Consider the following 17,863-nt stretch of genomic DNA (forward strand, 5'->3'; position numbering starts at 1 on the left):
CTGCAGTCCCTGGAAACTTTTCCTAATTGACTTTGTGTATTTGGACTAAACAGAGGTATGTGGAGGATATGAATGAGGTACGATGGTGTTTATTCAGGTGCCCACAGTTTTGTAAGGCAGTCAATTTGCTGGCTACAGTAACAAATTTCTGAAGCATGTACACAATCAACAAAGTTTAAGTGGTTCCGGTTTATTCTTATATCCAAGAAAGATTTGCAGCAGATTGACTCAGAGTGTAAAGCACATATGAAATTCAGAGTGGACCCAGAGACTTCACAAGTCTTGCTCTTTCACTGGGAGATTCCAAAGTGTTTTGCACTTTCACAAGAGCTAAAGATTTTTTAAGTGTCGGTAAACTGGATCAATAATCTAGGCTGTCTATCATCAAACATTAAGTTTGTCGTCCGCCTGCAGACAGATTTAGTGCTTGGCTGAGTTGTTGCTGCCATCTGCAACAGTGCTAGAGACTGACGCATCTCTGGTGATGGCCACGATATGCTCATAGGTTTGGCAGAGCACAGCAGCAGCTGTTCTCCTGGCCTCCTCCAGCAGCTTTCACAAGTTCCTTTTCAGTAAATCAAACTCCTTTCTTTTAACTTGTAATGTGGATCTCTTGGTGGATGTAACATCAATCACCCTCTCTGTGTTCTCCGTCCATATGTCATATTTTTACTGAGGCTCTAATGCCTGTGCTTGTTTTAAAATAGAAGGCTATTTTTTTTTAATGATACTCAGTACTACCATTATATCTGCATCAACTCAGTTATTTTGCCTTTATCTTTCTTTAAATGTCCACTTGGTTTCAAAGATTATGTGTGTTTCCCAACAGCCTAATATGGCATCTCTGAGGTGGAGCAATTATGTTAATTGATGATAATTAAGGTCGCATGAATATGCCTTGCATTTATGACTGATTAGAATTCATCAACATATGCATTAATATAATTGACAACAGATGCCTCTGAACATTTGATGAATTTAGTTTTTAACGTTTTTAATTTGCAATTAAGATCACTAATGTATGAATGTTTTGTGAATGACATCCAGTGCTTGTCTTTACATCTCTCGCAAACCTTACATGCTAAACTTCCCATCTTCTCTCCTCTTTTACAGGAATATTTTAACAGTTGTTGAGAGGATTGAAACAAGTTAGATGAGAAGATTGATACTACTCTCATCTCTGTAGAGGAAAACTGAAGCTACTGTATGGGAGCATTTAGATGGTTAAGGAGTTTTTCACCAAAATGGGAGGGTCAGATTAGGTCACGGAGACTGAATGTGGATTTACATTATACTGATCACAGCAAGTAGTTCTGGGTTCGGACCGCATTCTATGTGGGGTTTGCATGTTCTCCCTGTTCCTGCATGGGTTCCCTCTCGGTACTCCGGCTTCCTTTGACAATCCGAACACATGCACATTAAATTAACTGGCAATTCTAAAATGCCCATAGGTGTTAATGTGAGTGTGACTGGTTGTTTGTCTCTATATGTCAGCCCTGTGATAGACTGGCGACCCTGCCCTCGCCCAGTGTCAGCTGGGATTTGCTCCAGCCCCCCTATGACCCCATAGCTAATGAATGGATGGATGTAATTTAACAAGGCGCTTTAGCTAATATTAGCATCATTAACCACCAAGTAACTGATAGTAACAGGCACTGAGGGCTAACAACACAAACTACTGCATTTCCTGAACATCAACATAACAGTCTCTATAACAGTTAACTGTACAGTCCACTTACTTTCTGTCATTTTTGCACACAAGTAAGGTTTGCCTGCATGTAGGGAGGCCAATTTTTGGAATTATAAATTAAACAAACTAGCATGATTCTGTGATAGCTAGCTAAGCCAGACAGCAGGGCAACCGACTAACCATTTCTTTTATCTGTACAGAAATACAAATAAAACAACACTGCAACAGGTCTTGTTTACACTTCGGTTTCTATACCGATGAAACACTTAAGACATTAGCTAGCCTGGATAGAGCCAGGCTAACTGTTCCTCCCCGATTCCAGTCTTTTTGCCACGCTAAGCTAACCAATTACTGGCTTTACATTTATATTTGCAGTACAGACAGTGGTCTCAACCTTGTCCTCTAAATCTTGGCAGGAAACAAATAAGTTTATCCAAACAAAATGTTGAACTAAAAAAAATGTTGTAAATCCTCTTATTCACCCACAGGCAATGTTATTTAATCAAGTCTATATTATGTCCAGTTATACTAAATTACAGTAACCTTTTCAGTCTTAAATGAAGCATAACCTTTTCAATTCTGATGAAGTGTAAACAAAAAACTGATTAAACACAAACACATACACAGAATTTTCTACTCACCCTTAGAGTGTGCTGTGACTGAACCGGCAGTCCAATGATTTCCACCTGTGCCATGTCATCTGTATGTGCACTGACTCCATGGATGAAGAGGACTGGCCCGCTGTACAGGACGTCCTGATATGGAACCAAATTCAGATCCCCGTCCACCTGGAAGCTGGGGTCCGACACCTCAAACGTTACGTCTTTGTTCCCCGCACAGTCATCAAACTCAACTAGAAGAAACACACAGAATGGGTAGATTTTATGCCTTCACTGTAAACAAAATACAACCAAAATAACAAAAGAAATGTCAAGAAAAATCTGCCATATGACACATTCTCACTATAATATGCACTGCACTGTAAAGAAGAATTTGAGGAATTGCAAAATGATCCACAAAAACAAGTGTTTCACAGATATAAACGAAAGCCCTGAAGATAAGCAGATACCACGAAGGAAGAGTAGAATATTCTGAATGGCTCCATCAGCTAGGCTACAATAAAAGTTAGTTATCTTTACTCACACAAACCTGCTGCAATACTTATGACCCACTGCATAACTTGCTGTGCATTGTATACGTATTAATGTGTCTGACTTGCTCTTGCAGGACTGTTGCTTTTGCTACAGAGAATGCTGTGGCACCCAGTTGCTAGAGGACCAGAGCTAGAGGAGGAGGAAAGGATTTAAGGTACAGGGGGAGAAAAGTGTCACCTTTAAGTAATGTGCATGTGACGTGTGCACATGTGAGCTTGTCTTTTCTGACTGAGGGAGATATCGCCAAGGACTCTACCAGGCTTTATCCCCTCTGATCATGTTCATCCTCTCTTTATCTCTCTCGCACATTCCCCTTGGTGTCGTGACATGATCCCCATGTCTTTCCGCATCCTCAGCCCTGACAATCCTCCCCTTCCTCATCCTTCGCCTCCTCCTTACCTCAGCCTCCCATGATACTTCATGCTGTTGAAGGGATGGGTCCTGGAGTAAGTGGATGTGTACATGTGCTGTTTATTACCAAAGCAAGTGCAACAAGAATCAAATGGGACTGTACGACTTTCAGCGTGGGTCTGTAAGTGCAAAATAATTTCAAGCCTCCAAGTTCCTGCCACAGACATATGGTGGCCTATATAAGTCTTCATTATTTATTTTTGAGAATTCTGTTTGAAATCAAATATTTCCTGTAAATGGAAACATGATGTAAAGGATATTCCATATGGCCATCATTATTAATGATAATGTAACAATGACAACTTGGTGATTTCTCATGACCAGGTGAAGGAAATTCTTCACAAATGATCTGAATGTCTCTCTTTCCTGTTCACAGTGCGACTGAGGTCATCTTTGAGTACCTTGTGGATCAGTGGTGTCTCTGAGTATAAAGCACAGTTCACATACACAGTACAAAGTATGCGTATTTGCTCTTTAAAAAGTTACCATCCTTAAGAATTTCATGAAACAAAACCCAATTTCTCATACTATTTGTTTTCAACAACAGTCAGTTAATGTATTTATGTAATTACGTGTCTTAATTGTAGTTTCTATTCTTTCTGGTGGACTCTTACACATGAGGGATTTACAAGAAAAGCTGCATGGGCGCAGCATTACTTTTACAAATCACATTGATATCAATGTCACTGTTTATTGTTCTGACAGTATGAGAGCTGTATTAAGTTACTGCTAATGCAAACAAACCATTTCCTGCTGCTGCTTCACATTAAATGTTCTACATTGGTATAACACTGGGTGGCTTTAATTGTGAAGCAGTCATATGAAATGCAATATTTTTACTACTGACTCAAAAATGCATTAACTGGAGCTGCTGCTGATGGGTTCATTACTCCAAATTCTAAGCAAAGTAACAAACTTCACTGTGTCCTACTGTGTGTCTTTTGTGTGTAAAATTACTTGCACAGCATGCAGCATGATATCCAATCCCAGTTTAAAAAAATAAAAAATAAATAAGGCAATTATTAGTTGACTTAATTATTATTGTTATTAAATGTTTGAATGTTTTTGGCTGCAATGTAAACTTTTCTGACAAAGTAGCTGTTCAAGTTTGCAACTTTACTTATCCAACTACATCTGATTTTATGGATCAGCGTCAAGGCGAGGGTATTCAGTTGAGCCAGTAAGTGCATTAACGCAAAGCCGACCTTTACGTGATTTTAAGTTTTAATTCATCTTCCCCAAAAACATTTTAACTACCCACTTGCTCTCATCTCCATGTCTACTTACCCCTCCACTCTTCCCATCGTTTTACCATGTAGAGACAAGGGCTGCATGTCTGATTTATACGCAATCCATACACGTCTATCTCCCATCATGCCAGCACACAAGAGAAATGGGAATCAAGTCCATGGTTAGTGCTGCTCTCACTATAAAATCAATAGACTGAAGTCTATCAAAGCTCTCATTTAGTGCACTTAACCTTTGTGACTGTTTAGTCTGGCTTCTTTTATCATTCTCACTGCAGACATTTCAAGATCTTCCCTCTGGACAGAATCATTTTCTGCCATCTGGGTGAGGGGATGAAAAGAATAACGGAGTGAAGAATAGAGGGATGGGAGAAAAAACAAGGGAAAGGACAATCATAAAAAAGAAAATGGCAGGAAAGGCAAGGCTACAATGGGCACTGAGCAAGAGCTACAAAGTCAACAACCTACTCTCGAAGAAAACAAGGCTCCATCTCAATGTTTAACTCTCACTTCTAAGGCAAAGTATGAAAGATGTGTTCATTTCCATTCCCATTACAAGCCTCAGATTTATTTCAATAACATGGGCGCGCTCATTAGAGCCTGCAAATTGCTGCGCCAAACAGTGTCAGTGGCATTTCAAAGGCAGCCGGAGAGTGTTTGATGGTATTCTAATGTTGTAAGGTTTTTGGGAATTTCAGAAGAGAGCATGGTGAGCTGGCGGCTTTGAAGTCAGGCAACAATGACAGAACGCAAGTTACCCCCGCTCACCACCAGCACCACCACGCACCCACTTTCTTTCTTCAGAGTGCTGGCTCAGGGTTGAAACAACTTTGCACAACATGGATTAGGGTCTCCAAAATCCCTCACTGATGCCTCAGGAGGAGAAGGAGGGTGGGGGTGCAACTTCTTCCTCAAGATTGACATTCAAGTTCCTTTCAGCCCAGAACCTCCCATAGAGCCTGTGAATAGCAAATGTACCAGAAACTCGGACACACAGGGCCATGGTTACTTAAGGCTTGATTGCCTATTCCATCAGCTTTCTTAGCACCAAAAACACCACTTCAAAGTTCTAATTTAAGCTTTTAGAAAAAAATGTATACACGACGTGTTTAGTGATTACAACTGAGAATTAATAAGAAAAATTGAATTTACAGAACAATCTACACCTTTCTTTTTGCACATTTTGTGTCTTACAAATTACATGCAACATCCAGCGATGTCTTTGTCAGAAATGTAACATAAAATCCTTCCATGAAGATAAATAACTTTCTACATCAAGAACTAACTGTAAGCTTTATACTCAGTCACATCAGTTACATTCTAAAAGATCAAACATTAAATGTTCATCAATAATGAAAACAAAGCACCTACACACAAATCTTCAATCATGTTTTCTGCATCTCAAAGATTAAGAAACATACTGAGACAGCAAACATTATCCATGTGTATTTACATTGGCTCCACTCTTTTTGTCAGCCCATAAATTAGATTTTTTTTCCCTCCTTTGTCAAGTACTGAAGTTTTCCTCTGAGGTGTTTTGAAGACAATTTTCTCTCTTGTAACTAAATGTCAAGTCTCCATGATGGGAGAGATGGGAATCAGAGCAGTAATCTCAAAGGTGGTAGCACGGGTGTGTTTGAGCTGATAGCTGCCGTGTCTAACCAGACAGAGTGTGCTCAGCCTCGTAAAAAAGGCTCAGGAGAACACCATTCTCAAATAATCACCTGGCATAAGAGAGGAAACTGCTTTTAAAAATGTATTTACACCCTGAATTGCATTTTACCCAAGAGTTTCCGATCACAGGGCATTGTATAAGACCCATTACTGGGATTCAGTGGTAACAAGGCTTGGGCTATTCATCTAAGAAGATAACAGTTTGACAGATTTTGCCAACTAGGGGGGTCTTGCTGGCAGAATCATTCATCTTGGGTTTAATGCATGATTAAGACCCCCTACCTCCACCTTTACTGCCACTCCAACCAATCCCAATTTGTCAGATGTAGGATTGTTAATCATCAGGTGAAACAGGACAGTGTATAGAATCTGAGTTGCTAGCCAACCAAATGGTATTTTTCATGTCACTCAGAGCAGGGGAACTGTATATATTGCATTTGTCAGTGTAACTGTGGTCTGTGCATACTAACATTTATGCATGCAGGACTGCAGGTATGATATATGTGTCCGATGGTAAATTGTGTCACATTTAGCAAACCCTATTGTACAAAAAATCTAGAGGACATCCAGAAACTGAAATAAATTCCACCCTGGTGACAGTGTAAAGAAACCACTTTGTTTGAGAAACAAATGTGATGATGCCTTGAAGAGGAAAATGTAAAACAAAATTTAGTTTCCTATGCTCTGCCAGAACATTATTTGTGGTTGTATTATTCTGAAATGTACACCAAACTCCGAAAGAAAAACAGAGAAAACGTCCTGACAAGATGTTGGATCAACCAAGATTTGTAGAGTGTAAGCATCAGTTAAACTGTGACCCCCTGTGACCTACTGTTACAAATAATACCATTCTCATGACAAAATGTTGCTAATGAATCTATCTGCAAGTTTTTATGTTTATGTTGAGAATATGTAAAAGAAACCACAAAAGAAACCAACCCTTAGCCTTAGTTTCATTCCTTTAACCTACATGGGGACCGCTTTGTATGACCAGCATCACTCCAACCACCTCCCTGCAAATGACAAAAAACGTAGCACCATCTTCACTCAAAACACATTGCGAGGGAACAATATCGAGACAGGAAATGCATTTCCTGACAAAATGCAAAAGATAAGACAATTAGTAGTAAGCATAATGTGGGGGACGTTGTTTCATGCTGCATTCTTTTCATATCGTGAAATGATATTGATATGGGGATTTTCTGACATTGATGATATCTTCCACTTGGTGAAAATTCAGCAAACTTTTGAGGAAAAAGCTGAAAATGCAGCACCACTAGCAGTTACAACAAAATAAAATCCAATGTTTTTCAATCTAGCTTGACTTGGTAACTACTACAAATATACACAACAAAAATAGCTAGTTTAGCTTGTTTACCTGGTGTAACTTCAAGTTTCACTGTAGGGCTAACCACCTTGAAATAATCCTGTTCTTCCCATTCTGCCGACATTGCATGAATGTAGCGTCACTCAAATCCTGGAGAACCACTCACACAAAGTTCTGACAAAAGCTTTATCAGTTCTGTAAACTGTATCAGAAGCCAGATGGACATTTGTCTTTTTCTTACCCATATTACTACCCAGGGTTCATTACTGTCTCACACAAAACAGCAGTGAAGACCAACAGCTTTTGAAATGTACCTTTGATGGTACTGTCCATTAAAAAGGAAGTGACTGCATTTCAGATTGTTAAAACAACATTATTAACTTTTGATGAGTGCAGTACAAGTTGTTTATCTCCTTATTCTCACAATATCTTATTATTATTTTATCCATTTATTTCCCTTTTGAGCACCTCTTTGTCATGATGTACAATTCATTTCAGCCAACAGAAAATAACTAGCTAATCATGACACACATTGAGTCCCTCGAGTGTTCTGACAAATAACAAGGCTATAGAATGTCACCATCAACTTATGCCCTGTGAAACATATTTCTATTGTTAGCATTTTATTTTCTATTTTAGGCTACAACAAAAACTGTCAAACCGTGGAGAAGTTACAATGTGCAGCACTGACATTCTTAAAATTATCTACTTGAGGTTCAGAGATTGTGTTGAATCATCAGCTTAGAAATGTGCAAAAGCTGATTATGATAAGCTGGCACTTACAAAATAAATCAGTCACTAACAGCTTAGCAGCTGAGTTGAAGTCATTCTACAAACAGTGCAAAGTCGAAGCTATCTGGGACCACAGTCGTCTCATTTAAATCAGAATCACCATCATTCACCATGTACATGAAGAGGTTTTGTTTGGTGCTGTGCTAAATATAGCAACTGGACTGGTGATATGACGATTTGATTTGTTACATTGATCTGTTAGACTCCTCGTCATCACAGTCAACATCCAGAGATGCTTCATTCAGTGTTGTGCATACACTGAGGTTGCTGTTTGTCTCTTTCTGCTACTGAAAATCGGTAAAAGAGACAAATGAGAAATAAGAGAGTGAGTGAGAGATAGAGTAATCATGGTGAAATAATGAGGGCCAGCTCAGTGCTCTTTCACTCCAGACTCAGGGTTATGCTCACCTTGTGAGTCTCATTTAAAGCTAACACCAGAGGTCTTATCTGGCATAATTGATGCTCGAACAGCTCCACGTGAACTGTATCATGGTCACATACAGTACAACTGTCTTCAAATCCCACTTAGCCAAAGCTGCTACACATCTTCATCCTATCATTATTCCTCTCATTATCTACCTTTTAAACAAGACCATGATTTAGCTCTGTGAGGCTGTGTTTAGGTATTAGCAGTGCTTTGACTTAATGCTTAAATATCAAGGCATTACCAAAGTCATTACAATTCAGCCTGAGGGGGATATGAATGACTTTTTTTTTTTCTTTTAAATCACAAACCAGCCAATAGTCAAGGAGATTATTACGTGAAACAACAATGTATACCTCGGATGATAAGCAAAGTCATTAGGATTCATCCTCTGGACACCATGGATATGTGCACTAAATCCTATGGTAATAGGATGTAATAGTTGTTGTATTTCACTAAAAATCAAAAGTCAACCTTGTGGTGGTATTATCATCATAGGATCAGCGATGTTAGCAGGATTCATTCTCTGAAGACCATAAATATACGTACAAAATGTCATTGCAACCCATCCCATAGTTGTTGAGGTATTTCAGTCTGGATGAATGCAGTGGATTGACAGACCCTTAGCATGGCAAAAATCACCAATAACCAAGGGAATATAAAGTGGACTGTATACTATCTTAAAAGAAATGTCTCCACTGTAGGCAGCAGCCACTTAGGCTTGAAGTACGCTTCAGCCCTGCTTCTTAGTTTTGGCCAGATGTTATGATACATGTTAAGCACAGGTGGATTTTCAGCCGCAGAAATCAGCATTGCTCCAGATGCTGTGACTTCATTGCCAGAGACAGGCCATGCTAAATAGCTGAGTAATTTCTAAACAGAATACATTTGCAATGATGAGAGTTGCTGCTCTTTAACTGCATGCAGCATTAAATTGCTGCAGTGTAATTCATCTACCTGATGGAACAAGGACTTTGGAAAATTCAACTTAACGATCTATCCATCCATCTATCTGCCGGAGGTTTTCTCACAGTTTTATTGAACTAGGATATTTCCAATCATAATATTCATCCTTGACAAAAAAAAGGCAAATAAGAAAGAACCTTGAGCTTAGATTTAGCAAGGTTTTCTGAGCATCTTTCCTCTGCAATAATTGCAAAGTGTATTTCCCCCCGACGGGCTGCAATACTTATGTTTATAATCATCCGTGTTCATCAGGATGCAAACAAAGTCACAGACTGACTCCTCTCCGCTCAGTCACTCAATCGCAGTCACAAACCCAAACATAAGACAAAACCCACTAAATCAGGCCCTCATTATTACCAGCAGCACTTCATAATGAGGCCTAAGGCAGATAAAGACAGGGAATTGCGCTTCACACATTTCTAACAGGAAAAGCATTCATCTCACATATGCGTATATTTAAGTGTCATATCTGCGCTGGTGTATGATTTAATTGAGTGAACCTGTCTGCGTTTCTCAGTGTAAAGGGAGTAGAGGAAGGTAAACATAAGCAAACAATGTTCACTTAAATTTAATTAATTTCATGCATCCCATCAGCAAATTTGTCATCCCATTGGTGAAAAGGTTTTTCCATAGTAAATAAAATGCATTCATAACTCTGACAGCAACAGTAAACATCCTGCTGTCTACATGCAAGCTGGAAATGTTTAGGCCTACAGGCTTGGTCTTTGAAGTTCCCTGTTTCAAGGTTACATCTGCTTAAATGTGAATTCATTTAAATTCTTATTTCAAAACCCATCATTGCACTCCTCAACCAGTTTTTATGTGAAAATATGTGAAAGTGTATCAGCATATCTACATGATTGAGATCCCCAGAAGCTTAACTTGACAAGGTTAACCACAGTAACAGATCTGAAGGGAGTGAGTGAGGCTTATTCTCGCACCATAACAAACTTCAGACAGCCTGTGTTTGTTTGTCAGTGGCAGGGCAAAGCATTTCATCAAAGAGGGCTGGGGCAGGGATGGATGCCAGCTGATGATAGTAAGATAGCCTGGCAGAATGGAGACACACAAAATCATTGCAATAGCCATATAAATACACATCAAATGGTCAATCAGTTTCACAGCTATGCAGTAATTCTAAGACACCTGCATAAGAGCATCATTAGCAAACCAGATATTAAAAGACAATACTCAGTGCAGCAGGTGCTTAATTGGTATATCAGCAAATTACAGAAATGAAGATCTTAGTCATTCATCTGCGCCACCGGGCAGCCAATACAATGACCCAGATGATCTCCAACTGCTCTGCAAGACTGTATAAAGACTGTCAGTCATCTCAGCCTCAAAACTGACTACGATGTACCAGCAAACCAGCCAGACAACCAGTTATTGAGGCACGGGAAAATGTGATGGGAATCTGAACATGTCACCTGATCAATTTGACTTTCAGGAGAGGACAAATGTCCTGAGGGATCACAGGGTAATATGTGAAAATAGGGTGGTGTTGGTCACACTGTTGATAATCAGCCCTAAAATAGCCATTTTGAACTCAGTGCCAAAATAAATTCTAGAGGGCAAAAGTCATTCCATATGCTTTGAAACATATGATTGGGATTGAGAGACCATCTGGCGCTACAGGAGCAGCAGGGGAAAGTTCTGAGTCATAGAAAGAGTGTCAGTGACCACTCGCTGACACTCACTGAGTACTGCAGCAGTGCTGTGCTCTTGACTTTAAATTAACTGGAGCTATAAATATTATATTTTGATGATGCTGCTTCCACCACTTTCCCTGGACCTGATGTTAAACTTGGTTGGGGCTTTGTTGTGCGCATGCAGCCTGTTGTTGTTGTTCCTTCTGGTTTTGTTATTTTTTTCAACTTTTTACCTTTCTTCTTTTGTCATACTTTACAACTTTATATTTTTACTGGTAACTTTTTTAAATGGCATCTCCTCACAAGGAGTACACAGAGAGGATGCAGAGAGGGAATACAGTGATGAGGTGGGTCCAGACAACAGAGACTGATGGAGAAGAGCGTATTTTCCTTCTTTTATCTTGGGTAATGTGGGATCACTGTGGGATCACTGGACAATAAGATGGACAAGCCTTAGTGAAGAATCAGAGGGACGTCAGTGAGTGTAGTGTTTCACAGTCATGGCAGAAGATACTCTGGATCCCATCACTAGCATCCATAACTTTAAGATGGTTCAGGCAGACAAAAATAAATCTAACAGTGAAAAAAAATAGAGACAACAACTTTCTGAAGCCCAGACATCGAACCATGGGGCTACGTCAGTACTATCATATCCACGGGGATCTTACACACTATCTTGATTGTGCTCCACATCCAGCCCTTTGTTGTGACCTGGCAACCGTGTGTGACGTTATTCGCTCTGTTAGCGTGAGACTCTGGACAAGATTCTCCCCACTTTCACAGTTTGTGGCCTACTCTACCAGAGGAAATAGGACCCTGGACATGTTGTATGTTAATGTTACTATCTATAGGCACTCATTTTTAATTTTTTACTTATTCATTTCCTCTTTTCTAACTGTGTGCTGTGTAATTGTAACAAATTTCTCTGCAGGGATCATTTAGTTTTTTCTGATTCTGAGGATTAAATTTACAGACTATGTACCCTGTGTAAAAGCATGTAGTTTTTGGTTGATTTCCATGATTAGTCATGAATGATGCATGGCAATGGCCTGGTGCTTAATGTGCTTCACAAAAAGTCCATGAGGGCTTAGGGCCGTCCTGCTATGAAAGTGCTTGAAGGCTTCCTCGTGGACATTTTGAGCCTTTTATGCACACTTTCCTCAAGTCTGTGGTGTTGCAGACTTTGCTTGAGGGATTTACCAACATTTCGTAGTGTTCTGATGTGAAAATTGGAATGAAAAAATAAATAATTCACTGAACTCTGGCAAGAACAAGTTTACACACACAGAGCAGCAAGTACTGTACCTGTTTCTTTTTTCTATCAAGACACTATGATGATTTGTTTTCATTTGATTTGATTAATCAACATTATTAACATGTATGCTTTTATTATATTCAGAAAGTGAGAATCACACACTACATACTGTATTAAGTATTAGCTTTGCACTTCATTATCCACGGATATGCCTCTGCCCCTCATAACATGATTTCACTAAGTGCTTTCACATTCCTTATAGAGCATCTGGGCTTGTTGCAGCTTACTGCACTCACACAGTTACATACTACATTAAGTGCTATATAAATAAACATTATTATAAGTTATATTATTGCTGAGCAACCAGGTTATTTAACTCAGTGAGGGTTCAGTGCTTGGGGCTTATGCTCCCAGCATGCAACAGCTGAAACTGATATTGGCATTCCTATAGGCAATGTGACAAAAAAAAAAAAAAAAAAAAAAGCTTCACGGCCTCACAGCCTTCATGGGCTTTAATCAGTACAGTTTGTGGTGCCCAAGCCTCAAGTCACAATCTGGTCTCACCAGAAAACTTCACACAAGGTCTCAGTTTCTTAATTAAGTCATGTGATTTATTGTGTTTCTGGTTAACCTGTTGTTTATATGGTATTATTTCCACATTAGGTCCACAGACAAATGACACCAAGATGAATAAAATCAATTCTCTGAACAATGAGTTCTTTTAAAAAAAATAATTTATCTCTTGCCTTCTGTATTATTAGCTGTAACTTTTAGTCCAGCCGCAATTTGTGCTATCTTAATTTCGGATTTGAAAGTCAGGACAGCCTTTAAGATGCCATCTTTAATTTTGAAATAAGTAGCTAGAGCTTTTAGGGCGGACAATGAGACCAGGAGTATGAGTTTAGTTATTTACTCTATTACCTATTGAGTGTTTGGATGCATAACTTTAAAACCTGAACTGTGTATATTCATCAGTGCTGGTGGAGTCTGTGATTGTTCATTTGTAAGGATGAATGCACAAGTTTAGATTAGATGCCAGATGGTGCAGAGATTAGACATGTGATCATGTATATATTTGTTTTGGCTTCATGCCTCTCCAATGATACATCCTGGCTGTGCTGCTGTACCAGTGCACCTGTAGCGTATGTGCAAATACAGATGGGTGACAAGTTAAAGGACAAACCAACATAAAGTGTCTCAGTAAGGTGTTGGGCAACCATGTATGACCAAAGCATCTTCAATGTTCCTTGGCATGGACTCTACAAGACTCTAGTGGAGGAATGAACACCATTATTCGAAAAGATACAGTACTATCTAACACTTCAGTCCAAAATCTCCCAGGTGTTCAATTGGGTTGAGATATGGTTACTGTGAAGGTCATAGCATATGATTCACATCATTTTCATACTCATCAAACCATTCAGTGACCCCTCGTGCCCTGTGGATGGGACACGGTCGTCCTATTTCTCCAATCACACTTCAGATTCGTCTTTTAATGTCACGATACAAGAAATTTGGTAGTTGGCATCAATACCGTTGAAATTCCACAAGCTCCTGCACACACAGTGCTAGCACACATGCATGTGTGCATGCACACACACTAACATGCAAATATCTCTATAGAGCCAGTGTGAAGAGGTAGGCATAGTTTAAATTGACTAACAAGGTGACAGTCTGACAGTCACATGACATCTCCAGTATGTACAACATACACATTACCTTCAGTACTTACGGTACTACAGAAAAATAAGTACCGTCACACTTTCAGAATTTTGGCATCGACATGTGCCACAGTGTTGGTTCTCATGACATCCTTAGTCTGTAAGTTCATGGCAGGTCTATTTTGGCCAAAGCAGAGGAAGGGATATTTGCCAACCTATTTCACAGCTAAACACAAAAAAAAGCAGAAAACTTTCTGCCAACTGTAGTAACACCCAAACCTGTCAGTCAAACAGGCTTGCATGTTACTGTGCTACAGATACACACACAGGAATACCCAAACACATATAAGCACACATACAGTCACACACAAACACACAAATCCATAAGCAAACGTAATTTCACACACAAGCCGACATCCAGCAACGCGCGGGCACCCAGCGATGCATTCAAGCATTCAGCCAGATCGATATGCTTTCAGGAAGCCAGCAACACCCAGGCTGAGCCCCTGAGGCTCTGGCCAAGTTACTCAGCACTTTCCCTGGCCACTCAAGAGGAGCCATGCTGGGCTCTAGGCTAAGAGCCAAAGACAGGAAAGTAGCATACGGGTGAGAACAAAACTTTTGACATAAAGTAATTCTGTCACTTCTATGACAGCAGCCATCATTATCTCCTTAGTGAGTGCACAGTTCACTTGAAATGTCTGGTTGAAGGTCTTGTTGAGGTATAGCCGTTGTTGGTGCAGTCAAAAGTGCACTGTCAAGGATTTGAGGTTTAAAAGATAACTGTTTTATACTATCTATGAGAGTTACCCCAGCATATTAGTGGATCTACACACAATAAGTATACTGGGAGATGGTATATCTTGATTCCTGCTCCATTTGATTGTTATATCTGTTATGCAGGAGCAATACTGCATCTCCAATCTGGGAAACACAAATAAAGTGTTTGAGACATACAGTATGTTTTATTACATAAGACATTGAACATTATTTAGATACTTTCACAAGTACGACCATAGAAGAAAACATATTTTACTGGAAATAGCTTTAATTGTGGTGGAAACAGAGGATGGATAAACATTGGTAATGATAGAAAGAAAGATTGATAAAAGTTTTGCTTGTTTTGGGAATACTCTTATTGGCTATCCCCTCGAGGAAAGATTCAGATTTGGTCGTATACCAGAATATGAAAAAAGTGTGAGAGTGTGCAATAACAGAATTATACAGTAACTACGTGACAAAAACAATCTGTTCGACATCATCTTCAATTAATAAGTAGCATAGCAATATAACAACAATATAATTACACAGAGACTAAAGATTTCTAAAGCTTCAGACTGTGCCACAACAATTCGTGGAAAACTGATGCTGGTTGAACAAGGACAGACAGAGAATAAAGACAAAATATTGACAGAATGAAAACAAGGCCAATCTTCAAAAAGGTATGAAACTTGAGTGAGTTAATGAGTGAGTGAGTGAGTGAGTGAGTGAGTGAGTGAGTGAGTGAGTGAGTGAGTGAGTGAGTGAGTGAGTGAGTGAGTGAGTAAGATTATTAAGCAGTTAATTTTAGGTTTGACCCAAAGATGGAGCATGAAAATGTAAAGTAGACTAAACATCAGTTCCAATTCTGACTGACACCTGAACATTCAGGGATTGGCTGTGTGCACGTTTGCGGTCTTATCGTGAAGGAACAGGTATTTCAACATAACACAAAACGGCTGCCTATGTCTCATCACTGAAACCAAACTTTCCTGCTCATAATTAGAGAAATGCATTTATGGTGCATGGAAATAAAATATACCAAGAATGCATGTAGAGGGGGCTATAAAATAATGAGGGGCAGATACTCAAGTGGATGATTTGTTTATGACAATGAAAGACAAAGAAAAAATATGTAGTATGTTTGATGGCTGTCCTCTGCAGCTGCTACTGACAAAACTCATGTTTATAGACTATAAACATAAACGAAAATGGAAAAAAAACAACGTGTGCTACCACAACCAAACACATACACCTGGTTTTACATTTGCAGATACACACACGCACAAACACACACTTTCACTACCTACAGAAGACAGAGTAAACATAGAGCTAGAGCACATTTAGTGCTTGGTGAAAGAATGATGACACTAATTATCTGATTACATAAAATCAGCTTCATAATGTTTTGGGAAAACATAAAGAATAATTAACTCTAAGCATGTATTGGGGAAGTGAGCCAATCAAATTGAGAAACAAAGACAATGTTAAACAAGCATAAACTAAGAATCCTCCTAAAAGGTAAAATTGACAGACGTATTCATTCTACTGAAATGTAGCTTTGCATTATGTTTCAATATTATCTCATCATAATAACATTTTATACTGTACAAATAATTCTACCACCAAGTTTTGATTGTGTGTGAAACCTTTTTCAAGTCAGTGTCTGCAAACCTTACATTTGACTGATAATTTCCACACAGATCAAGTCAATGAACCTTACTGGTTTTTTGTCTTCATTTAGGACCTTTAAGTTGGGTCTCTCCTATGTTTAATAACATGACATGTGACTTAGTTCTTGCAACATGCAAATGTTTTCATATACAGTATGAAAATCAATGTCTCATTTATCTGAATAAACTGTATGTTCAGAGTAAATGGTACAATGGCAAAAAGTAAACTCTCAAGGATCATCAGAAAAATCATTACATTTATTGTACCCTTGCTTATAGAAATGGAACGACCGTATCTGATCGGCAGGGTTTCTCAAACTGTCACACCAGGAAAGTTCTATTGACATGGTATCCAGTGGTCTGAAATTCTGCTATAAGAGCTCACTGAAGCTGTCTTGGGCCAAATTAATCTCCAGAGTGCAGAAAAACTATCACAGCACAAAGCCAAAGCTAAATTTAAAGTTTCTAAGAAGGGCAGTACAAAGGTTATTTTCTCCAAAAGTAGATCAGACAGACTTAAAATGACCATATCTTCTTTAAACCAGTCTACCACACTAACAACTTTGCTGTTTGAAGTCCAACAAACAATTGTTTCTCTTGCTTTCTCTCTTTACCACAGACTTCACTGGATTGTTTGTGAAATAGGAGAAATAGGGAAAAAGAAAAACACACTGTACTCAGGTTTGTTCAACAATGTTGTTCAAATAATGTGGGTTCTCAGTAAATCGAAACAGAATGCTCTAAAGGGCTGTTTCAGCCAGAGACACATAGACAAATTCACCATCTTTTGCAAATGGTTATACAGTTAAACAGGCAGAAAAGGCGCCGCTCTTTGAGGAAGCATCCAAGCAGGAACAAGGATTTTGCTGGAACTACTTCCCCTGTTGATAAATTTGTACATGAACATTAAATCTTATGTAAATTACAAGTACCAAAAATATAGCATGTAAGGAGGAGGGTGGAGAGCTAAAGCTGCAGCAGCAAACAGTGTTGGGATCAGTGTATCAGCAGAGTAAAAGTGAGAAGAGCCAGGTTGTAAAAGTAGCCAGGTATAGCTGTATAAATATACCTAGTCAGCTAGTCAGCTGGTTGCCAAAGAGCTGATTGATGTGCCACTGATGATGAAGCATGAATGAGGCAACTTCGGTAAATACCATCATGACTTTGGTGCTCTGTCT

General features: G+C 39.1%; 1 protein-coding gene across 1 annotated transcript in view; it reads right to left on the reverse strand.

The window, feature by feature from the left end:
• cdh13 (cadherin 13, H-cadherin (heart)) overlaps positions 1-17,863 on the reverse strand; it is a 303,246-nt gene that overhangs the window by 187,055 nt on the left and 98,328 nt on the right. Inside the window, exon 3 of the mRNA XM_056387676.1 lies at positions 2,332-2,543. Within this exon, the coding sequence (XP_056243651.1) occupies positions 2,332-2,543 (212 nt within the window). The remainder of the gene's footprint in view (positions 1-2,331; positions 2,544-17,863) is intronic.

Source organism: Seriola aureovittata, chromosome 10 (assembly GCF_021018895.1).
Source record: "Seriola aureovittata isolate HTS-2021-v1 ecotype China chromosome 10, ASM2101889v1, whole genome shotgun sequence".
Taxonomy (NCBI): domain Eukaryota; kingdom Metazoa; phylum Chordata; class Actinopteri; order Carangiformes; family Carangidae; genus Seriola; species Seriola aureovittata.